The sequence below is a fragment of the Apodemus sylvaticus genome, chromosome 6 (assembly GCF_947179515.1).
Source record: "Apodemus sylvaticus chromosome 6, mApoSyl1.1, whole genome shotgun sequence".
NCBI lineage: Eukaryota > Metazoa > Chordata > Mammalia > Rodentia > Muridae > Apodemus > Apodemus sylvaticus.
Genome location: NC_067477.1, coordinates 141348998 through 141374845, shown reverse-complemented (window position 1 = coordinate 141374845; position 25848 = coordinate 141348998). Strand labels below are relative to the sequence as shown.

Sequence of the window (25848 nt, the reverse complement as noted above, 5' to 3'; positions counted from 1 at the left end):
CCGTCTCTGAAGCAGGGCAGTGAAGGAGAACAGGCTCCAAGCCTCCTCCATCTCAGGTCATCGGGAACAACCCTGCATTTTTGTCTATTTATGAACATTGATCCCTTTCTCCTCTTCTCATAATAAAGAAACTGTCGTGTGGCTACCAGACAAGTCTCAGAATCATCAGGAAGCAAAAGACCAAGATGTCCTGGGTGTGCTAAAATACGGAAATCAAAAGTAGATACTCCTCTCATCCTACTCAATAGTGGTTGCCCATAGAATCTTCTGGAGAGAAACAGAAGGCTCTCAAGTCCTCGTCTGTCTTCACTGTCCCCTAGCCACAGCTTTCTATCATATATTTTTTTTTTTGAGCACTGAGATTGGGGGTGGGGCAGAAATGACCAAGAGACATTTAACTTCTACTGCAGTCAAAAGAAACTTTCCCATCTGTGAGACGGTGCTCAAGCACAGCTCAGGGTCTCCACAGTCATGTCATCGTAGATCTGGAATATGCATTAGAGAAGGAGGCCAGCATTGGTCATCTGCTTTGTTGATGTTTTCCATTAATGTGAAGTTGAGTGGATGGTTGTGGGATTTCACTTACCCTACTGTATGACTCAGTCACCAGGATCTTTCTCTCTCTCTCTCTCTCTCTCTCTCTCTCTCTCTCTCTCTCTCTCTCTCTCTCTCTCTTTCTCTCTCTCATATAGGATCTTGTTATGTAGCTCTGGCTGACCGAGAACTCACTGTATAGACCAGGCTAGCTTCAAGCTCACAGAGATCTACCAGCCTCCTCCTCCTGAGTGCTGAGATTAAAGGTGCCTGGTCTTCTGATCCTTTTTGTAGTCTTTATTTCTAAGATGTAAGAAGAGTAAGACTTCTCTCCTTTAACACTTTATCATCTGAGTGGCAGGTCTGCATTAGGAGTGAAGAATGTAAATGCCTCTCCCATGAGATACTTATTACTTTTATAAGAAGGGATCCCATTCACCAGTGTCCATTAATCACAGCCCCAAATGATAAATCAACCTTTCCTGTATTCAGCTCATCATAGGGATTTGGAAATCCTGTGTACTCTCTGGGACTTCCATAAAGGTTCAAATAACAAGGTCCAAACGTTGGGACAAAGCCCACTTCTGTCTCACCTGTATTTGCTGAGAAGTAAACAGCATTATTAGATTCTAGATCTTTAACATTCCAACTATGGAAATAAATATTAGTTATTAGTCAGTTAGGTGGAATGAAATTTTTCTTTTAGTTGGTCAATTAGTTGCATTAGTGAGAATTATGAATGCTAAGGGACCTGCTGTATTTTACTATAGCTTTAAGATAGTAAAAACAAAAACAAAAACAAACTGGGATAATTCAGACAAACTTATCCTTACAAAAAGAATGCTATTTAAAAAGGATCTTAAGATTTTCAAGTTGTTGTTCACATTTTTTTGCAAGTTTATAACTGACATATTAAATATTTTGCTATTTTTGGAGTAAAAGATGATGTTGTTTTAAGAAGTCATTTAATGTAATGTTAGGAGAACTGCACCCTCTCCATGATGTGCTTAGATGGACCATTGCCCTACGCACTCAGGGGAACAAGCCCCTGAGATTTGAAGGCTCATCCCTTACATCAGCAAGCACCATAGTAGCACTGAAAAACACAATCCCCTCTGGTCTCAGATCTCTCTCCTAGGAAAAAAGTACACTCTGCATCATTTCCCTTTGAATCTCCAGATAGAGATATTATATTGTGGGTACAACCCACAGCTCTGCGCTCACCAAACTCATCCAGATGGTAGTCCCGTCCTCCGCATTGGATTCTGCTTCCATCTTCAGAAAGCACTGGTGGTGGGAAGCCTTTGAATCTGGCTACATTTTGAAGCAACTGCGTGAGTCTCAGCTGATCTCGCCAGGTGTTTACTCCAGAACTGTGGATGACAGACACTACAGTGCACAAGATTCCACACAAATACACATGTGTGCCAGCACACCCATCTAACTGGGGAGGGACATGCTTACCCTTTTTGCCTCCCAGAGAGGTGTAAGACACACATATTGCTTTGGCTTTAGGCAAAGCATGTCTATTTTTTTGTGTCTGGTTCCCTCCTCAACAAAAACGAGGAATCATGGCCACAGCCTGTGGTCAGAAGGGTGTTAGGCACACACTCTTTTGGGGCCTCAGTTTCTGTTGCCATCAGAGCTCCGTGAGATTTTAACATGTCTTCTACAAAATGGCTCAGGAGAGAGAGGACCTCTCCTGACAGGAGTGAGAGGACCTCACTCTGCATGGTCAGCAAATAGTGTCATTAAATATGGAAGGTGCTCTCGGCTGAATAATGCTGGCTTTACTTGGTGATCACGTTGGGAACTAGAAATGGCTCTGATAAGATTTACATACCATTACCCACACATGGGTAAAGGCTCCTGCGGTCAAGCCTGACGACCTGAGATCAATCCCTGGGACCCACACAGTAGAAGGAGAGAACTAAGTTGTCTCTGACCGCCACATGCACATGGGTGTTCACTGCCACACTGGCTTCTACATGCACCAGTGTGCATATATGTATATGTGCACACACACACACACACATACACACACACACACACACACACACACACACACACACACACACGCACACGTTCACAAGTGGCATGAATAAAAACTTTTTAAAAATATACAATACATAGTCTAGACCAGAAACAAGGCTGTGACCATGGAGAGAACAAGAATGTGTCAAGGCTCCTGGGGACATTAAAGACCAATAAGACGGTATATTTGTTTTGTTGCTTGGCATCCTCCCTCAGTGAAACATCAAAAGGAGAGAACTCTAACAGTCCAGTAAGCCCTACCTCCAGTCAGGTCGTCCCTACCTCCACCCCACCTCACCTTATCTGAATTATCTCCTGGCCATGAAAACAGGATTTTATAGCAGCTGAGCCCCTCCACAAACTCCATGCACCCTGGGGCCTGGTTTCCACCCCCAAGGGCTTGGAACAGATCTCCACTCAGAGAAACCCATCTTGTGACTTTTGTCCTCCTGGGCCCTCCCAGTCCTTCTACCTATTTCTCTGACGAAGGTATCTGTATGCATTCCTGGCGTTAGGACTTCAAACAGAGCAGGGCACATTTCATGAAGAAAGAATATTTTGAACTGTGCATTTACCTGCCAAACACTGGGTTGAGAGTGTTGGGAATGTAGTGATCTCAGTCTTCGATTACTTTTTTGCCCAAGGTTATTTTTATGTAAGGATCGCACTGTGGAGACAAGACAGGCGAGATGTTATATCATCAGGGTGCAAACTGAAGTCAATTTCAGGGATAGGCTTGCTTCTATACTCCAAGTGATGACAAAGGCGGCCGCTGGGAGACCTGAGGGCCTAAGATGAGCTCAGTGCAAGGTTCTCCTTTGGGTGGCAGTGGGCCAGCATGCCTTCAAAGCATCCGTGTGGGTGAAAAGGTAGGATGGGGTGGAGGTAGGGTTGACTTGACTCTGCTCATACTGGCCCTGTGACTGGAGCAAATCTTGTTCTGGGTCACATCAGCAACACGAGAAGGATGAACTAGGGAACCCTAAGCACCGCCCCCAACCCCAGCCAAAGCCCTTGAGTAAATCCCCATGGGGACAATCCTTCTGTTCACATTGTTTTGATAGAGTATCTTTCTCCTTGGAGATAACAGAAGCCCAGAAAGAAAGAAGGTGACAATTACCATGGCTGATGACTGTAATTATCCTGCTTCAGGAGAAGGTCCCACACCCAAACTCTTACCAGGCCATGGTTGTCCTGGGGCTGGAACTGTAAGCCTTGAACAATGTAAATCCTAACCGTGCATTCCTGTGGGACACTGTCAGGCAGTTCCCGAAACTGCCTGGGAGGGACAGGCACACTGGGGTCATCCAGCAAGGGGTAGATTCAGAAGGAGCCGAGAGAGAGAGAGAGAGAGAGAGAGAGAGAGAGAGAGAGAGAGAGAGAGAGAGAGAGAGAGAGAGAAAGAGAGAGAGGGAGGGAGAGGGAGAGAGACATGTACTGATTACTAGAGGCAGCTTGGGAAATATGCCCCTTTTCAGAGTGTACAGAGCACCCTCTATCCCACACAGTTGGGTGATGTCAAGCGTTTTTGACATTATATGTATTGGCTCTTGTGGGATTCCAGTAGGGGACATGCCAGCAGTCTATAGCCATCATTTCAGAAGATGTTGCAACAGGAAGCTGGCGATAATCTAGGTAGGAAATGGAGGTGAGTGGTCAGCATTGTGGGATGTGGTGGCAAGACAAGGTAAAGAGTTGAGATTATTTTGGAGACAGGAATAAATCCTGAGGTGATTTCACTCTGGTGTCTCCCTACCTGCCTGGGCCCCACTCCCAAGAAAATGGATGCTCTGTTTCAGATCTCAGCTAAAAAGACTGCATACTCTTATTTTGAAACCAGCTTAAGTACAGGGAAAGGTATCGAAATTGGGATTAGGATGTTTGGGCATTTATTCTGGCCAGCTGCATTCAGGAACATGTCATGAAGCAAGCACCCACTGAATACTGAGTGTGGAGCACCCCAAAATCAAGAAACAGAATGTTGGCACAAGATGCTAGATTAGCTTTACTCTGTACCCTATTGTGGGTTTAGTGGGAGGCTGGGATGGGGAGGATTTGAGACCCTGTGATGGGTGTAATTCCCTGATGCATTAGCCATGTCTGCTATTGGCAAAGGATTAGGAAGAGGCAGTATTAGATGCCCAGGCCCTGCCAACTGTGCTTGGGAGGAGAAACAGCAATCAAACCTGACAGGGGGTGAACGCAGGCCTGTGGGAGCCCAGAGCATGGGTGAGTCATGCTGCCTAAAGCAACCAGGGCACTCTTGACAAACACTGACATCTGAGATGTCTTAGGGCATGAGCAGGGCTTTGTCAGATACAGAGAGGAAAGGAAGGGCACCCAGGGAAGGAAGGGCAGGCTAGCCCAAGACTTTCAAAGTGTGTTTAGGACTTGGGAGTGGCTCTTCCGTGTGTGGGGAGGGACCCATGGCTTGTGAAAGGACAGCTCAGCTTTGATAGGAGTTGAGACCTGAGCTGTGACATGCAAGAGGTGTGTTTAAGCCATTCAGAGGGAGGATGAATTTGGTTATGGTGAGGAGCAGAAAGGTGGCTAAGACCTTGAATTGGGAATTTGCCTCAGTGATCCTGTTAAAACCTCAGGGGGCAGAAGAACAGAGGAGAAAGGAGGTCTTGGGAAGATTTGATCTGGGAGGATTTGAGTCCGGCCAGCCCAAGCAGGGAACAGCAATACCATGGCTCCCCTAGGGCATTGTCCTTCTTGCAGAGAGCAGAGGACATGTCCAGCTGCAGACATCAACTGCCTTTCATCCGAGATCAACAGAAGAAAAGAAGATGGATTTTTCAACAAGACACCCAAAGCACTAGTGCATGTACACCCCCCACACACACACACACACTCACACTTTACTCACTTTAAACTGTCCTACCACAGATGGATCTTCATTCTCATCGGACTTGCCTCTGTACAACTTGAAGGTATCTGAGAAATCTGTCAGGCCTTCAAAGTCAGCTACATCCTCCAGTTCACAGTCATAGATCTGAAAACCATCAGCAGACTCTCAGTTTCTCTTTAAGACAGAAGTAGAGTCTCCAGGCAACAGGCCTGAGTACAAAAAGGATGGACAGAACTCCTGGGACCCTCATGGGTACAGCATAGAACAGCCACTTGGAAAAACTGGCACACTTCCTTTAGGGACTTAAATACCCAACTATCCTAGGATCCAGAAATGGTGTTTTTAGGAATTTACCAGAGAAACAAGAGCACGTCCATGTGGCTCAAGAAGTTCCAGTGTTGGAAGAATGAGTCAACAACCGTGGAAAAGAGAGAGAAAAGAAGGGGAGGGGGAGGGGAGATAAGGTGTGAGCATGACACACTTCCAACCCAGTCTGATCCAATAGGATTCAGCAAGAGTAAACAAACTTGTGATACCCACAACAACAAGACTCCTTTGGGACCAAAGGATCCAAATACAGAATGAGTATGGTTTGAGTCCGGTTATCTGGAGCACATAAACAGGTGAAGTCAGCCTATCATGGTAGCTATCAGATCCGCTGTGCACCCTAGGGGTGCAGTTCATGCAGAGTTGGCTTGACAGGAGCACAGAGGAGCTTCCTGTGTGTGAAAATGATCTTCCCCTTGCTGTGGGTGCTGCTTTACACAGATCTGTACAACACCACATCTGGGAGGATCAGCTTACGGCATATAAATTATATGGTTTTAAAAGAAAAGTTGGACAAGAGAGAAAGATGGAAGGAAGAAGAGGAAGGACAGTAAGTCTGTCCCCTCACCCCAGTCTCATCCTTTTTCCACGTGATCGCTAACATGCTGGCTTTCCTTACACTAAACAAATACATAATGCCATCAATAAGCAAGGGTATAGAGATCCTTCTTTGATAGAGGAATAATTTTAATAAATAGATGTTTCTCATTTAATGTCATTTTTCTCCTCTACCTAGCCCTGACTACTTTGGATTTGCAGCTGACAGAGCAACTGAATAAAGAACTGGACAGCTCAGACCATGAAGAGAATAGTCCAGATAGTCATCCCTGGCCGGCTCCGCAGCGTCCTCCTGCACATGTGTGCCCCACGGCCGTGAGGTGACAAGGCATACATGTAACAGAATCATCTTTTATTTTAGCAAAACTGATCACTGTTTGGAAGACAAAATGAAGTGTCTTGGCTTTTTTTTTTTTCTGCAAAGGACACAGTGACTTCTGGGTCTCTCTGAGCCAAGCAACTCTGGATAATTGTTGGCCTAATTAGTATGGGACTAACCCATGCCTAGCCTTCTGCCAGATGCCCCCAATTCCCAAAGTGGCAGTCACGCAACCATAACTCAGCAACTTTCCTCAATCCCTGGTGCTTGGCAAAGCCAAGCCTGTTGCAGGCAGGCTCTCCAGGAAAGCAGAAGCACTCTTGGCCCCTCTCCATCAGTACCCACCATGAGGCTTGGAAACCTAGGTTCTAAGGCATGCTGGAACTGGTTTTTCCCCACTCATAAGAGCACAGGTCCAAGTACCTTGAGTTTGGAATAGCTTTTCTGAATATACTGTCCACATTTTTCATGCTCTCCAGAGGAAGCATAAAATTTACTCCACCAGTCAACGATTTCTTCCTCCTAAAGCCACGTCCAAATGAAAAAAAAATATTTATTGACAGTCTGGATTTCTGATTTCTTACAGAAAAATTGCTATGGAGCAGATGAGAAAGGGAAGGCTACCTATGGTTCTGAGATTATCTGTCTCTGTTTACATGCACAGTGGACAACACATCCACACTTCAACTCAACCAATGACATGGATGTGGTATGTGTGTGCGTGTAGATGCCTGTGTGTAGAGGAGAACACATATGTAGGAGTACATGTGGAGGCCAGAGAACAACCTCAGGTGACATAGCGTGACTGCTGTTCACCTCCTGTGAACAGGGTCCCTTGATGCCTGGGCCTCACTATTTGGCTAGACTTGCTGGCCTGCAAATGCAGTCATCCTTCTGTCTCCACTTCTGCCACGATGCTCAGCATCTTTCACATGAATTCTGGAGCTAGAACTCAAGTCCCTGAGACTGTGAGCAAGCACTTCACCCACTGCACCATCTTCCCAGCCCCTGGTGAGCCGTCTTTGCTTCAACACCCACATCTGTATTAGATGCTTTTCCTAGACCTCGTGCTCTATTTATTTGTCTCTTTTCATTTCTTTACTGTTAAAGTTTGCATCCTTAAGTCAATCAGAATGACATTTCTAACATATGCTTGCTTTGATCCCATGTCCTTAGCTCTTCTAGCAACAGTACAAATCTCCCTTAAGCGTTGGGTGAGCTGGTTCTAGTTCCAGTCCTTATGTTATAAGCCACGCTGCCTTGGGCAAGTTGTTCTAGGACTCTAGCCCTCAGTTACTTCATCTAGTGACAACTGCCTCCATCTGCCACATCGAATTGATTCAGATAAGATCACGAAGAGAAAGAACCCTGAGACCTTGAAAGTAGGAAACAAAGGTGGTGGTGGGTTGTGGTTCATGTACACTAGTGGCTCTCACCCCATCACTCAGATTCTGATTCAGTTAGTGTGGGCTGAAAACTAGGTATTCATTATATTCAAACAAATGCCCCAGGTGATTTCAGTTACAGCCAGAGCCTTGAATCTCTTGTTTTAATGAGTGTTCTTGGTTCGGAAGAAGAGATAATAAATGAGGCAGTCATAGGCCAGTGCCTGCTTAGTTCCTCACATTTTCTCCTTCCCTATTTCTCTCCTTCCCTTTTCCCCTTTCTCACTTTTTGTCCTGCTTGTTTCCTTCCTTTTTCTTTCTTTCTCTCTTCCTCTTTCTTTCTCTCTTCCTCTCTTTCTTCCTCTCTCTCTCTCTCTCTCTCTCTCTCTCTCTCTCTCTCTCTCTTTCTTTCTTTCTTTCTTTCTTTCTTTCTTTCTTTCTTTCCCTTCCTTCCTTCCTTCCTTCCTTCCTTCCTTCCTTCCTTCCTTCCTTCCTTCCTTCCTTCCTTCCTTCTTTCCTCCCTTTCTGCACAGGATCTTGATATATAATTAAAGCTGACCTCAAACTAATCATCCTCCTGCCTCAGCCTCGAAAGGGCTATGATTACAGGTGCGAGGTACCACACCCAACCTCCACTCTGATTTATAACAAGGTCATATCTGGATGAGACTCACATTACTGCTTTTTCTAATCTGCCTTAGAAAGTGATGCGCTCAAAAAATAAGCATCACCTCTTATAACCCTCCTGTTCTGTAGGATGGAGAGCAACAAGCAGTAAGAGAGGCTGTTTCAGGCTGGAGAGATGGCTCAGACATTGAGAGCAATTGTTGCTCTTGCAGACCATCAGAGGTCAACTCCCAGCACACACACAACTGCTTGCATGTCAACTACAGGGAATCTGATGCCCTCTTCTAGACACCACAACTCCCTGCACATATGTGCACATGCCCTCAAGTATATACACACTCATACAAATGAAATAATTAAAAACGAAAAAGGTTGTTTCTCATTTGTACATGAGGACAAGTATTTGTAGATTTATGTGTATAATTAAATACATGTATAACTTTGTATATGTCTTTACATTTATATTCATGCATACAAGTGTGTGTATTTGTGTGCATGTGTGCACACACAGTTATAACGAATTCAAAGTCCTTTGCATCAATACATTCCTGGAGTTAGGAAAAATGTTGCATTCCAATTATAGGCAGAAAATACATGTATTGAAAATTGAACCAAGGACCTTGCACATGCAGAGATAAGCTCTCTATTCCCAAGCAGCATCCCTCACCCCATGAATCTTAGATGTGCAAGCATCAATACAATAGTTACCTTTTCTGAAAACTAGGCATATGAGGTAAGAGGCAGGATACATCATATATATGAGTCACGTGGATGTTTAGTTTAAGATCCCTTGAACATTAGGTTTAGAGAGAGAGTAAGAAACATTATTTTCCTGCACACTTATTATCAACATTTATACAAATTGCCTAATTACTTTAGTTAAGATCATCTTATCATTGAGTATATCTTAGATTTCTTCTCTGAAAACACATGAATGGCTTGGCTTTGAGTGCGGTAGGACTAGACTATGATCAGCTAACACAGTGGGTGCTCAGGAGGGTTTGTGAAGGTTCATCTTCCCACCCCCAACCTCTCATTACACGTAGCCACAAAAGCATGCCCCCAATACGACCTCATTCTATCCCTTCAAGAACTCTCCTGTTACAAGGTGCGCAAGGCTGAAGGTCATCATGTTAGCAACGTTCCTGTGTTTCCCCCATGCCTATGTAAGAATGCCACTTAAATACTGGTAGGAAATGACTCTTCTAATACAAAGAAGTCAGGTTTCTCACTAGCCAAATCCTTCCACTTGGATTTCTGCTTGGAGGATTTACCCCTCCTAGTGGCAGGGACTGCCTAGGAATTTGTTGGAGTTTGAGTTTTCTGCTGGGACAATGGTAAGCTAGCCCTCTGGGCTAGCTTGAGAGCACAGTGTCCTTTTCTGAAATCCTAATCTTTCCATACAGCACTTTTGTGGCTGCTGTATGGAGAGCCACCCAGCTTCTTCAGGTCCTTGGTACTTCTGTCTAGACTGACCCTTGTTGCAACAGAAGTGCCAGAGGAGGCAGAGAGAAAGAGATGCATCAATACGTTTTGTTAACTCTTTTCCAAATCAAGATTAGGGTTAAGTAATCACAGTTTAAGTGCAATTTTGGAGAGAGGAATTGAAAAAAAAAAAAACTTTCGACAGCCTCAATAATTTTAAATTCAGATATTTAGTCTGTTTCTTCATGCTTACTTTCAGTTATAAAGAACTGATTTAGGGAAGAGAATGGGCCATATTTAAAGAGCATCCAAGACAAGTTGCTGACTTTAAGTTTCAGGGTTAGCCCAGGAGGATCCCTTCATGGCCAATTGCTCATCATCTCCCATGGAAAAGGAACGACAGCAAGCACTGCTCATAGATACTTCCCTGTCCCTGGGGCTGTTTGTAGCTTTTTCTAAGGAGGGAGAAGTCTCTGACATGTTTACTGTAAGGCTGGGTTTTTCCACCCTTATACGTGGGTTTTCCACGTGGGCTCGTGCACAGTCTAGATACTGTACCACTTTCATGAAGAGAACAGGACTTGGGAAGTTGGGTGTCTTCTTCAGGCTTTTGATCACCACCGATTCTACTCTCTCTCCTCCATACCCCACCACAAGACTGGATGATGTGATGGAAGCCATCTGGTAGTTTTTCATATTTCTTAAGCCCCAAGCTAGGATCTGGGGAAACAAGTTAAAGAGAAGGGAAGTAAACCTGACACATTACACACACACATACACACACACACATACACATGAATACAAACGCATGCACACATTTGTACACACACATGCACAAACATACACATATGGAAAGATCCAATCACAATCACGTTACACAGTGCACAGTACAGTCTTTAGTATGGAGGGATGCACATTTGTCTAAAATACCAGTGCATATTATCTTCAGGTGCCCGTGGACACACAGAGAAAGCAGTTCTGGCCCTTCCCTTTTGTCAGATAGCTAAAGACAAAGCAGCACAGCTGTCAGTGCTGATGAGTCAGTCAGCACCTCTAGATATCATCTGCGAACAGGACTCATGTGATCTACTGTGAGGCAATTTGGAGGACCAAGTGTAAACCTCTTGCATGGTAAGTGACCTTCAAGCATTCCAAACTGGAGAGGCTGTTTGAAGCTACCTGGGTCTGTTTTCAGGAACATCCAGCAAGACAGAGGATAACAATGCTTCCTTATCAGCATCCCATCTATCTAGCCACAAGGTTATCAACACCAGCCTGTGTTGCCCTAATTATCTCCCAAGTCTCTAATTTCCAGATGCTTCCCTCCCCAACCCCCACCCCTGCCTCCTTTGCAGACCTTCTCCTTGTTCATACAGCACTTTCCCTTGGGTTATCTTTTTTTCCTCTGGCGAATTTCACCCCAAAAGAAATCTCAGAAATCTGTTTCTTGTTGCTTTGTTAAGATTTCCATTTTCTATGACTATTTCTATGGGCGGAGGGGGAGGAGCAGATTTTATAGGAAGTTAGAAACAGCAAGAAAGCACTCAGCATGATGAATGCCCTACATTAATGGCCCTTGCTTTTAGCCACACCCTTTGGTTTGGTCAAATAGAACTAGGAGAGAACACATACCTCAATGGCAGTGAGCTGAACCACAGGTCTGATCCCCTGAGGGACCATGTACAAGTTTGGTGCTCTCTGAGAGGGGAGGATGGGAAGGTTGGAGCCATCCTGTGAAATAAACGCAGGCAGTCAGCACTTCCCGTTCATTAAGCCAAAGAGTGCCGGGAATGACAGAGACGCTCTAAGCAGCTCCTCAAGGAATCCATGAGTAAGAACAATGCGATGCCTTGTTCCTCAGAATCAGCTCTGCCATGACCAGGATGTCCCCATAGGCCTTGTCTCCATTCATAACGGGATGCCAGAGAAGCTTCAGTGTGATATCGGTTTCTGAGTTCAGTTTCACCAGTGGAGAGCAAATGCTTTGACCTAAAAATTCATCTTTGCCCTAGAGAAGGAGACCACACTCACATTCCTGATCACACAGCTCTGCACACTACTGTCATGTCCCCAAGTCACCTTAAACTTCCAGATTACCTACCACTTGGTCGTTATCAAACAGTTCTATGATAACTTTGGGTGGGTTCTGGAGAACTGTTTGGGGCTCCCCAAAGATTTCAACCTCATCAAATATAATGGTTTGGTCCCAGGTGGGATTTACTGTGGAGTGGATGACCTCAGTGGTTTTGCTTCGATGGAGGAAGGAGACATGAGCGTATGGATCTAGAGACAGAAAAAAAAAAAATTAACATAGAGTCTCAGAGAAGTCGGATTCTTACAACAGCTCATTTCAACCAAAGTGTTTTCTTCTGGATATAGTGGTCCTGTGCTCTCACCATCCCTTGAAGACAAGGAGTTCAGAAAGCAGGACACCACAGAGGACGGCATCCTGGTGAGAAACGCCTAACGGGAGGCCCTGACAGTGTGCAAAGGATTGCCTCTCTGGAGCGCACTTCTCCTCAACAAGGTTCATCCACAAACTTTCACATACATCATCTAGAATGCAATCTTTGCAACCAGGCAACACATCTGATGTGCTGTGCCCCCATGATCTTGGAAGAAAATGATTCAATCTTCCTAAGCTTTGGTTCCTCCCTCTTTGCCATGAAAGTAATATCTGTTTTCCTATTGGATAGAAAATGGGATGACGTGAAGATGGGGAGCTGCCTAGAACAGGGCCTATTGTCAATGTCACCAATAAACACCAGTTATTTTTATGTTTTTGTTTCTGTTTTGATAACGTTTATTCTATGTTTTTGATTCTAATGTTATCTATACAGAATGTTTATTTTTGAGTGTCAGGTTTCAAGACTATAGTGGTAAGTAAATCAGAAAGGCTTAGTTGCTCTGAGGATGTACAGCTTGTAACATGAAAACAGTAGTTTTTTATTTTTTATTTTTTTTCCCACTGATAAATCTTGTATCCAACTGGGAGAAACATGGTTAGAGCTTTATGTATAAATCCTCAGTGAAGACTTTTTCTAAGAATTCTGATTGGATCTACAGTGAGAGAGTGCCCCCTGGTGGATACTATTTGAAAATGTCCTCAAAAACATTTTGAAGTTTTGTTCTACAAAATAGGATAATCTTGATCTAATTTTTAGACCAGATCTAGACAATCTGGCCTGTTATTATTAGCAAAGAAAATAATTCACAAAGACTTGGGCAAGAGGAGTGCTTGGGACATGGATCAGAACGGACACTGTGCATGATATTGTCAGATAAGGGCTTTAAGAGCTGTTTCCACAGAAGAACCAGGGAAGTGTTACTGGCTTGCAGGTCTCACAGTGGAATGTCCCTAAATAGTCCAGTATAGCCTCTATTCTATTCACACCAACAGAGCATAGCCAGAAACACATGTGAACTACCAATGTGAGGACCAGAGTTGAGCCTCAGAGTTACATAGTGCTAGAAATATAGCCAGGAGAGGGGTTAGGGAGAAGGTGGGGGGAGGCAGCAGAGGAGGCAAAAAGCCTCCACATGCACACAAAGGGAGGCCAGAAGCTACTCTTCAGGGCACTTTGTCACTCAACCAGTGATGATTAGTGTTTTAGGGCCGTGTGTATCCTGGCTATCTCTAGCACCTAGCAACAGTTCTTAAAACAATTGGTAATTCCTCTAGTAATGGCTAGGTGGTTTTCTTCAAGCATACCAAAGTCGTCTTTATATGGAAAGGGTTTTATTGTAAGAAATGAAAACAAAACAAATTACCAGTTGGTGTGGGGTAGATTCAAGCTAGCCTGTTGTGTTAGAGAGTATTAGGGATTTCCCCTTCACCTGAAAAGCTGTCTTTGTCCAAAGCCATGAGGTTCCTGTCTTGATAAATGTAACAGCGCAGGTGGTAGATGTAGACTCCTGAAGGGAAGGTGATGAGAAACAGGAAACTGTTAATTGGATTTTTCTCAGCTCTTTGGGGATGATGCATGTTGCAGACACACCGGCCAATCGGCCCATTTCCCCATGGCAGAGAGCACACATGATCCCCACACCGTGCTCTCATATAAAAGGACAACAGTCCCCACATCCGTGGCTTTGTTCTCCAGTTTCAGTTGCTTGTAATCAGTCTCAGGTCACAAACATCAAACAGCACAGTCCAGACATACATGATGCACAAGTTTCATATTGTAAGCGCTACAGCGTGACCAGTCTTCTAGCACCCAGCTGCCCCTCACTCGGGACATGGATCATGAGTTTGTCCGGTGTATCCTTCACTGCCTGCCTGGGAGTCACTCGGCAGTTCCTTCTCGCAGTTCACAAGCTGACTGATGTAAATAGCACTGCAGTGCTTGTGTTAAGTAACTCTGATTTATTTTAATAAAGGCCGAAAGCACAAGGACAATGGTACCGGACACTTTATGGTAGTGCATTTTAATACCTTCAATATTTATCATTAGTTGCCATGCTTTATTTGTTACTGTGCCTAAAATATAAATTAAGCATCAACACATGAATGCATGCATGCATGCATGCATGCCTGTCTGTCTGTTAGATGATTTAAAAGTGGGCTTGGCAGGGAGTCATAAAGTAGATTTTATACAGATGGGAGGCAGATGAGTGTAATGGGGGTGTACTTTAACTACTATATTCCAACTGTGGTGCTTGCACACCTATAATCCCAGCATGCAAGAAATCAAGGCAGCCTGGATTACACATAGAAACTCCACCTCCAAAGAGAAAATGAAACCAAATAAATAACTGCTAGAACAATCCTGATGCCAGCCTGGCAATCAGAGGGACATTAGTCCCATTGTGGCCTTCCTGGGTTTAGTGCACAGCTGTTCATCACAGACTTTCAGATGAGCCTGATCTCTAGCAGTCACTGAGTGAGGTCTCAGTGCCATGTGAGATTTATATCTGGGATAGTTATCTGCTCAGACTTTCTCTGACTTTAAAAATGTCCAAACTCTTCTTACTAATGCATACACTGACGTACACTGTATCACATGTATGTACACAGAACATATATGCATGTATACACGGATACACAGATACATAGATACACACTATTTGAGGGGTAATAAAGTATTGTGACTGACTTCATGAATTTCAGAACTGTGAATGCTTGAATATCTAGTACATTTTAAGTCCTAGGTAAACATATGCCACTATTAATAACATCTTGGAATTCTTGAAGGCTGACATTGAGATCAGATCTTCCTTAAAATTTTAACCCTTTGCCCATAATTCAAATAATAATTTATCATTTTCTAGCCACAATGAGTATATTATAAATAGAAATTAAGACCAGTAATTTGGTCATTCTTCATCCCAAATATGATATAGTTTTTTAAAATGCATTTTACGAATACTCTTCATGAAGTGAAGAAATAGGAAGTTACCTTTCGTCTATGTAGCTGTATTATATAACATTTGAAGGTTTGAAGAGTTTTCTAGAGATAAAAGTGACAGACGCAGAGTTCACAGCCGTGCTTAAAACTTACTGTCAAAATTACAGGAAACAATGGGCGTGTTTGCTCCAAATACAGTGGTGGCGCTGTGCTTCTGTTTCTCCAGGCTCTTCTCGTCTCTGTCCTCTGTGGTGTCTGCTCCCTAAAGCAGGAGGAAGTCTTTGTCATTGTTGCCATTAGCATCATCATCATCATCATCATCATCATCACCATCATCATCATCACCACCAACATCATCACCAATCACCATCATATCATCTTCGTAATCAACCAAGCCATCCGTTCCTGCAAAATTACTAGATGCTTCCTGAAACCAGGGCCCTGGCAGATATACTAGAAAAATGCTGGGAGAAAGAGATGTGTCTACACTGCTGTTCTGAGGACCTCTCTCGTGTGGTTTCTTCCTAAGATGGGAGTCACTGGACACTCAGGCTGTATACCTTTCCCCCAACTTCTTTGCAGCTGTGAAGGCACTGGGGTTCCGGAGCCTCTCTGGGCTTGGCTGTGCTTTCTACCTCACTCACACTTCCTTTACACCACTATCAATCACACTTCAGCTTCTGGTTACTTACAAGGGCACCTTCAAGTTTAAAGGTGGCAGCCGCACCGTGTGTCTCAGAAGGAGCCACTTTTCTCCGCCAGCGCCTGCGTCGAAAGGTGTCAGAACTGCGCTGTTTCCAGTGGAATTTCCAGCCGATTAGCGAAGCATATTCCCAGCCCTCCCGATCTTCAAGTTCTTCCCTGGCCTAAAATAGAAGTACAACATTTAATGATGCATAATAATCCTCCTCATATTGATAAAGTAGACCACTTGGTCAATGGACACATATTTAGTCCCCAAAAATCCACTCTCTGTCAAGTTCTTGGTGAGAAGCCAGGGATACAGCAAAGAAACTAGAGGGGATCTCTGACTGGGCAGAACTGCGGGACTACAGAAATACAGAGAGGCATCAGGCAACTGCTGTGACCATTCAGACCCAGGTGTGACTGAGAGTGGACTCTTTGTCAGATTGCTTTTGAGAACACATGATTGTGACATTTTTTGGAAAGAATTACCATCTGCATTTTACATATGGGTAAAATGATAACATCTTCTAAGATTTAAATATTCTGCTTATGCTAAATACCTGCTGTTATTAGCAATGATGTGATAGCTCAGAGTATATTGTTTCTGTGATAGCTAATCACTGAGTACATTACTTTTAAGTTAAATATGATTTCTATGCGCATGCTCTGTTTTACGACAGATTGTCCTAAAGGCTGAGGTATAACTGGACAAAAAGGTAGTGTGACTTTTGCCTTCATGTATTTGACATGTGACTGGCCAAAAATTTATCTAAGTATCTTACAAGTTAACCAGATGGAATAAATGGAAAATAATACTGACGACTATTGATTAATCTAGAAACAAGAGCTTTGTGTAGTGTTGCTATTCATGTATGGTCTTTAATTTTTCCCACTTCAAATAAACATAAAGTACACATTTCATGTGATCTCCTATCTTCCTTTGTGATAGTCTGGATAGTGATGATGACATATTTTGTGTGACTGAGAATGAAGCAAGCTAGAGAATATGGTTGAAGTCCCGGCCAGGCTCATGGGTGGAACTGGGGTTTCCGACTGGGGGCCCTGTGTTCTTCTAGAGTCATGTTGGTGCTCATGTATAAGGAGAAAGGAAAGCAAGTCTAGAAAGTCTCATCCAATCAGGATGAGACAATGTAGTGTTTAAGATTCATTGATTCTACCACAGCTGTCCTAGTAACATGATATGGGGGACACCAAAATGATGTCGCTCTATTTTTGTTCTCTGGAAGTTAACTTCTAAGTAAAATTTCATAGCTCCAATAAGAATTGAGCCTTTAGAGCAATAGGAAGAGTTCCTGTTGAGAATCAGTCTAACCTGGGTTCCAAGGTCATCTCTGTTACTTCCTGGAGATAGGACCTAAGGCAAATCTCTGCGCAGTGTGGCAGGCAGAGCACCAGGTCCAGCTCCCTCCCCCCGCCCCTCTTACCCTTGCAGTAATAGAATCCGTCTATGTCAAATCTTTCTTGCGTTTTCGGACCAGTCTCCGCCGCCTGTGAGTGTCATACATCTTCGCTGCTGCGACCCAGGATTTGGGCTTATTATCAGGAGGAATGGTGATTCCATACTCCCAGCCTGCAACAGAGTTTGAGACCAGTTACCCAAAAGAGATACATCTGTGTGATCAGCAAAAAATAACTTGCTAGGAAAGAACATAGCTCCTCTCTCTGCTCACAGATGTTCTCTGCTATTGTGACTGTCACAGGGTTGAACACCCCAATCTGAAAACACTAAGTATGCCATGCTGAAATTTTGGGGATGCCATAATGCCACAAATGTGTGTGTGTGTGTATGTGTGTCCAAATAGTCCAAAATCTGAACATTTCTCAATTTCTCAAACAAAAATCCACTTATGGGCCCCAGTATCTTGCCTAGCCTTTCTGCTCATTAGGGCTCTGTGACTACCAGGTAAGCACTCTGCCATTCACCTACATCCCTAGCCCTTTAATAGTTTCTAAACACACTTGTGATCTGAGAGGACAAGTTAAAAGACACACAACTGTGTGGTTGATACATAGTTATCACTCAATAAATGCCATTCTGTATAGCATAATCCCAACCAATTCAACATCGGTTTGGACAGTGATGTATCAATCCTGCTCTGCTCACGTATTATCACATCTTAGAGGAACAAATCAATGTTACTTTTCCTTTGGATAGTTTCAAATGGTAAGTTCATTTGACCTGATTATCTGTAGAAAAACTGTTAACAACCACCACTGCTCCCACTGCTCATATGTCTGCTCCTTTTTACTATGGGCAGTGACACTGTGGTCAACATACCTCAAAATGGAGCTTACTTGAGGTTCCCTTACAGCACCTCAATTTTATTAGGATTATTTTCCATGTAAATCTCCAATTTTATCAAAATTTTCTAATTTCCTCTTTATTTAATTTAGAAATATTTTTAAGTCTATCCATTCAGAGGTATCCCTTTGTAAATCTGCAATTTTCACACTTTTTTCTATGTATTTCTTCATTTTTACCAGGAATATACCTAAAGAAAATTTACCCTTTCATCCCATTTTTTTGTATGTCCTTGGTCACTTAGTAAAAATAAAATTGTCTAAGTTTTTTTTTAACATTATTTTCCAAAAAGTTCTTCAATTTTAACACATTTTTGTATATATTTCTTCAATTTTATCAGAAATGTTTTACATGTAAACTCTCAATTTTATCACTACACCTGCAAGTCTTATGCCACTCTAGTCACTCTAGAAACCCTGATTCAGTCAGACCATGCGTTCTGATGTCATGAAATTAAGGTTAGCTGAAAAGTCAAAGGATTTTCAAATAACTACTATTGACATCATTGACAAAAAGGAACAGACTAGTTATACGACCGGAATTATATTGTGTAAAATAGTTAGCTATATATTACCATTTATACGGCAATTTTATGGCGTTTAAAGTGGCTTAAGTATAATGGGCTGTATCTAAAGATCTATCAATTAATTAAATTGAAATGTGCATTGATCACCTAGTATATGACAGGTTTTGTTTCTCAGAGCACATCTTCATGACTAAAGCTTAAATGTTACCTACATTGTGGGAAATATTTTTGCCAATATTCAGTATAAGTGCAAATATGAATGAGTACCTTTCCATCCTAGAGAGGCCTCAGGTTGGGAATGTACTACGAACATTGATCTGTTTTATTCCTTTTATTCATTAACGATGTAATGGCATACACTCTCTGAAGCCTAAGCCTCATTGTTTGAGGGAAATATCATAGCATAATATTTTATAGGAAGTAACCATTCGAGGTAATTTGTTAGAGAAATATTAGATAGAGTTAGTCAATCATAAGCACAGGTTTGAATGTTTTCTGACTCATCAGATAGGTTTAGAATTCTTAGCCTTCCCTTTGTTTTTCAATGCCCTTCAGTATATGCAATCACAGATCTGGGCCCAAGGATCCCCCAAGGAAGCTGGGACTCTTTGTGTGTCCTTATCTATGCCCATGCTTTGAAGGGAGCAGCAAAGGGCAGGGACGCCCACATTCATAGAGACCACAGGTGATGCTGGTATAGCTCAGTCACCCAGTTCTAGAGTCAATAGACTCTACCAAAGCCATTAAACTAGGGCTAAATCTATACTCTCAAGGGTCCCTCAGGCCCTGGAATCTCTTGCAGCATATGACCTGGGGATCCACAATGTCTTGAAATTTTTACATTAAAGAAGGGGACATTTAAGCCGGGCGGTGATGGCGCACACCTGTAATCCCAGCACTCTGGGAGGCAGAGGCAGGTGGATTTCTGAGTTCAAGGCCAGCCTGGTCTACAGAGTGAGTTCCAGGACAGCCAGGGTTATACAGAGAAACCCTGTCTTGAAAAAAACAAAAAAACAAAAAAACAAAAACAAACAAACAAACAACAACAACAAAAAAAAAACCCAAAAAAACAAAGAAGGGGACATTTTGTCCTCAGATCTCAGCTGCAGCTCTCAGTTATGACATGGCCACTAAACAAGAGTCTCTCCTCCACCTAGCTTGTCTTAACATGAAAGTCAGATGCATTTGACCAAAGCAATGTGCAATGTGGGGTTACCTCACAGTATGTGAGCCTGGCTGGGCCTGTAATCATCAAGTGCTTGTGGGCAAGCTACCTTGGCCCCTCTGAGCCTCAATGTCCTCACTGTAGGCTGAGGCTGAGAACAGTCCCTGCCCCTCAGTGTTACCATGGAGATGAGGATGACATGTGTTCCTCTGCCTCTTCCTCAGAGGGCTGAGGGCTGTCATTTGAACACTCCATCCAACAAGAACTTCCTATGAATGGTTACGGTGACCAATTGGTTCCTGAGAGGTTGATCTAATAAGAATTCTTCAATAAATCCCCCCTTCCTCCTCCTTCCTCCCTCTACTTTCCCTTCTTTTCTTGAGCCTTAGTCTCACTATGTAGCCAGGATAGCCTAGAACTCACAATTCCCTTCAGCCTTCTATGTGCCAGGATCACAGGCGTGTGCTACCATGCCTAACTTGATAATTTTTTCTCCCCACTTCAGGTAAGCAACTTTTTCAATTTTCCTTTTTAATAATAACAAAGAGTTGTTTTTAGACATCTTGATGATTCTTCCTAAAAATTGGTTTACTCTATTTCTGGCCTATTTGGACAGCCTAATGGAAATAAGATTCTTAATTTCTTATCTTTGAGCATTTTCAGGTGACTACCTTCTTTATTTTGTTTATGAACAACTGAACCAAGATTTCTAAAACCTTTCTGAAAAGCCTTTTCTATTATTATTGTCATTGCCTTACTGTTTTTATGTTTAAAGAACCCTCTGCTGCCCACTTCCAGGTTTAGCTTTCTTGTAGAATTGCAAAATCACTAAAAGGTGCTGAAGTGATGCTCTTGGTAGCCAGATGTTTAACTCGTAAATGCTGAATCCAACACACTTGCAACTCACCAGTCATATACTGTTAGTTTTATTTTTTCACACATGGAGGGAAACTGTTAAAGAGAAACAGAAAGCGGTAATTATTTCTCCATTAATTTGCTAACTAGTGGAGCCAATGTTCTTCAAGTTATTTTTGTATTACTTTTTAAATTTTATTTTTATCAATTAATTATTCTATTTATTTACATCCAGAATGTTGCTCCCCTCCCAGTGCCTCTCAAAGAGCTCTTCCTCCACCCCCCATATTCTTAGTTGTTATGAAAGAAAAGAAAGTCAAACCTTGATCTGAAGATTGATAACTTGATTCCATTCGGGGTTTGCATTTCTCTCAATTATGTTGGTGCACACCTGCAAAGATCACACACACAAGAAAGTACGTAGTCACAGTTCTAACTGCTAATGTGTGTGTGTGTGTGTTCATGCACATGCACACACATGCATGATTATGACTTCAGGGGTCTACCTTTGAGTTACACACTTAGTAACCTATAAAGCCTCCCTCCACTCATTCTTCAGTCCCTTTTTCCTTCTTTCTTTTCCTTCTCCTCCCCTTCCCTTTCCTTCGTCCTTCCCTTTCCTCTCTGCCCCTCTTCTCTCTCCTCTCTCCTCCTCCTTCCCGTCTATTCCTCTCTGTCTCCCACTCTCCCGACTCCTCCGCTTCTCTCTGTGACCAGGACTGAACCGGGACGTTGTGCACACAGTGCATGTACATCAAACCTAATCTTTCTTTTTCCTGACAATAAATATGTTAAATATGACATGGGTTTGAATTTAACCTTGGCCTTTGCTTCTCCTGTCCACTAAAGGTTTTTTTTTTAAAAAAGAATTATTTATTTAATGTTGTATGAGCTTCCTGTCGCCCACACACCAGAAGAGGGCATCGGATCCAATTATAGATGGTTGTGAGCCACCATGTGGTTGCCAGGAATAGAACTCAGGACCTCTGGAAGAGTAGACAGAGCTCTTACCCACTGAGCCATCTCTCCAGCCCAGATAAAGGTTGTTTTTATCTGTCTCCACTTGCTAATCATCTAACAGGTGACCATAACAGGAACTGAGGTAACTGAACATTTATTGTATACTCTTTGATAAGCATCTTATGGTTGTTAATTGACCAGCTTCCAGATTACTCCTGGCACCACTCTACTGTGAGCCCTCCAAGTCCACTTAGGAGGAAGTTCAGAGCTCTCTGTCTCTCTCTGCGTGTAAAGCCCTCCCAACTCACCCCTGCTGACCTCGTGTCTCACTTTCCTCCTGGCTCTCTCTCCTCCAGCCACAGAGGCTTCCCCGCCCTGGAAGGAGGCTTCCATCATGGCCTCTTCATCTGCTCCTCTTCCTGCTTGGAAATCCCGGGCTTTGGGGTCATTAAACACCCACCCTCTGCTCCAACGTTACTTCATCCAAGGCATCCCAGTTGATAACTTCACATACACATATCCCCATAAACACATTCAGACATACACACATGTGCATATTCAAGCACACACAGATTAATACATAGACACACATCTCTCACTTGCTGTCACTTTGTTTTCTGTGTAGTTCTCAGCACTGACTAAAACCGTTCGGTTCTCATTTGCTCATTTACTATGTGATAATTTCATTGTGCACCCAAAGTGAAATTCCTACGTGCATAGGATTTGGAAGTAGGACCTTTGGGAAGGAAATTGAAAGTGAGGAGGTAGGTCACAAGAGTGGGGATCTCATGATGGTATTAGTAGAGAGATTTCAACTGGCCCATTTACCCTCTCATGTCACGGGTCCTTCTGCCATGGCTCCATGAAGTGGAGGGTCCTTACCAGATTCTGGGCAGATATCTATGCTGTGTTTGTGGACTTTCCAGCCTCAAAACCAAATAAACTTCTACTCTACAAATTACTCAGCCTTGGATATTTTGTTCCAGCAACAGAAGACAGATTAAGACAGTCTATGTCTTCTAGGCTCTGCGAGAACTATCACTGTCCATGTGCTCCTTTCCACATTCCCAGGACATGAAGCAGATGACTTCTGAAACTAATTAACCAACTCAAAGCCCCTGTGAGATCATTAGCACTCACATTCACAGCTTAGGAAAGTGAAACTCAGAGGCAGTCAAGGGCTGAGGCTGACTGTGGAGTTAAGTCTACAGTTCAAATCAGACTTCATCTTATCCCAGGGACAGGGGCTCCCACTGTGTCTACAACAACCCTCCTAGGAAATCACATGTGGTCACATGGGTGCTATGTATGGATTCCTGCTTTAGTAACTAAATAGCTCAAACACAAAGAAGATGCTGAGGTTCCTGTAACCGTCCAGGGCATACCATTCTATGGGATAAAAGCTCCATGTTGGACCATCTCTGTGATGGATGTGGTCTCCCCTACACCAAGGGTCTTTCTGATTTTTCCAGAAGTCTGAGATGGGCTTTTCTGCTCTGCTCTCTAATAATTAAATAATGATTAAAGTTATAATAAATAATAAAATAATATAAATAATAAAAAAATAAATAGTAAAATAATAAAAAAATAATTTTATGGAACCCCAAAATAAATTTATGGGGCTCACCACAACCTGAGAAACTGTATTAAAGGGTCACAGCATTATGAAGGAGGAGAACCACTGGTCTCCTTTGAGGAATTATCTAGCTCTAACTGGCACATGAGGATGTCTGTGGAGGACTGTCTTGATTATTAGTTGATATAGAAGGATGTAGCCCACTGTGGACAGCACCATTCCCTAAGCAGGAGATCCTGGGCTGTGTAGGAAAGCTAGCTAAGCGTGAGCCTGGGAACCAGGCGGACACTGCTCCAGTAAGCTGTGTTCCTGTGTGCTTTCTCATTTGAGTTCTTGCTTACATCCCCATGTGACTATCCTCAGTGATGGGCTGAAACCTGTGAGCTGAAATAAACCTTTTCCTCCACTACGGTGCCTTTGGTCAGATGTTTTTACCTCAGCAGCAGAATGAAGGCTAGAAATGATTAATGGCTGACTGGTGAAATCTTGGGATGTCACCCAAGATTAAGGGAATGGTTGAACCCGAGAAATAACTATGACAGTCCAGTGTTGGTCTCACTAAACTCCAAAAGACAGATTTTTTTTTAAAAAAAATTGAGTCCTGTATGCTTTTTACTCTAAAATAAGGTTGTGGAGAAGCCTGGCATATCCAGATTTAGATAACCAGTGTCTCGGCAGAGTGGTTCACTGACCAGGGGCCATTTACCAAAGATCACTAAGAATTCACCAACAAGAAATGACTGTTCTAAGAGATGCACACATTTAGACCACATACGAACCTTTTTCCCAGCAAAGGAGACTTCCACAAAATGATCCACGAGATTCTTTTTATCTGCAGTGCTACCAAATATTTCCTTCACTGTTTGTGAGAAGGCATCATCCACTGCAAAGGAACGGACCACACAGAAGACATGAAATCTACTCTCTTAAAACAGCGAAACTCATTCAACACCATTTAAAATTCCCGCAATGCATCAAAAGAGATTGAAGAAGAACTGTTCTTTGTGGTGGTAAGAACTAGCCGCAAAAATGTTCTTTGTCTTGTGAGAGAGTGACATGGGGGGGGGGGGGGGGAAGAAGAATGTGAAGTTGAATGTCATTTATGGAAGACATTCCCAAGAGAAAGATGGAATGGGAACATTCTAGAATCTTTGAAAGGACAGATGGGTTCCTGGGGAAGAAGAAAAACCTGAAGCACGAGTGGCCTGCCACCTGGGGAACTTGGGGAAGAGTCCTGTTCCCCAGAGCCAGGCAGAGGAGGCGGGAAGGATGCTGGGCTGTCAGCTTGCTGCTTATAAATGGAATCCTTGTAACTCATTTGCTTAAAAGGGTCAGACCTCTCAGCAAACGTGGCTCATACGACAGTAGGGACAAACACTTGCTGAGACTATACTTTGCTCAACACTTCTTAAGATATTTTTACTATGTATGTGCATATGTGTGTATACATGTTTTGTGTGTGAGGGCACATGCATGCCACAACATGAACATAGAAGTCAGAGGACAATGTTAGGTGTTGATCGACAACTTCTATCTTGTTTTTGAGGCAGGGTGTCTCTTGTTTGCCACTCTGCCATGTACTTCAGGTTAGCTGGGCCACCCAACTTCAGGGGTAGCCTCCTATCTTGGTATCCCATCTAGCTTTAGGAGGTTCTAGGACTGGAGACACAAGCCTGCAGCTTTTACATGGGTCCTGGGGAATTGGAATCAGATCAAGCTTGAAAAGCAGGCAAGCCTCCTTTACCTGCTGAGCCATTTTCCTGGAGCTGCTCGGGTATATTTAATAGTCCAACAGTAAGCGTATTTTTGTTACAAAAATTTTTACACTTTCTTTAGGTAGGGCCAGAGAGATGGTTCAGTGGGTAAAGCACTGGCCACTAAGCCCTACAACCTGAGCTTGATCCCTGAGACCCCGTTAGGTCCAAATTGGGACCTCCAAAATGGCAGCGCTGGTGACAAGGTCCTAAATAGAAGGACTTTGGTGAGGTAAACAGAAGGATCATTGCTGGGTAAACAGAGGCCCAAAGATGCTTACCAGGAATCTCCCTTAGTCCCCGTGGCTTGCCTTTGTTTATTTGTTTGTTTGTTTGTTTGTTTGCTTTGCTACTTTGTGTGGGTTCTCCTAACTGTCTCCTATCTTTATCTTTAACTGTATCTTTATCTTTAACTGTATCTTCTCTAGCTCAGCTCAGTTTCTCCTTGATCAGCAGTCTCTTATTTTCACTCTCCTCAATGCCTTTTCTACTCTTCCTTAGCTTGACTCAATCTTCTTTCTTCTAGCACCTCTTCTCTAACCCTACTCTCTCACCTGGACCCTACTCATTTGCCTACTCCAACCCTACTTT

The 25848-nt window shown here is 43.1% G+C and overlaps 1 protein-coding gene across 1 annotated transcript in view; it reads right to left on the bottom strand.

The window, feature by feature from the left end:
• Window positions 1–1163: 1163 nt before the first annotated feature.
• LOC127688023 (myoferlin-like) overlaps window positions 1164–25848 on the bottom strand; it is a 78367-nt gene continuing 53682 nt past the window's right edge. Inside the window, 15 exon segments of the mRNA XM_052186767.1 lie at window positions 1164–1183; window positions 1759–1907; window positions 3144–3235; window positions 3748–3903; window positions 5441–5566; window positions 7050–7148; window positions 10622–10783; window positions 11696–11794; window positions 11913–12071; window positions 12165–12346; window positions 13901–13978; window positions 15565–15673; window positions 16104–16277; window positions 17544–17689; window positions 24279–24421. Coding sequence (XP_052042727.1) covers window positions 1164–1183; window positions 1759–1907; window positions 3144–3235; window positions 3748–3903; window positions 5441–5566; window positions 7050–7148; window positions 10622–10783; window positions 11696–11794; window positions 11913–12071; window positions 12165–12346; window positions 13901–13978; window positions 15565–15673; window positions 16104–16277; window positions 17544–17689; window positions 24279–24421 — 1894 coding nt within the window.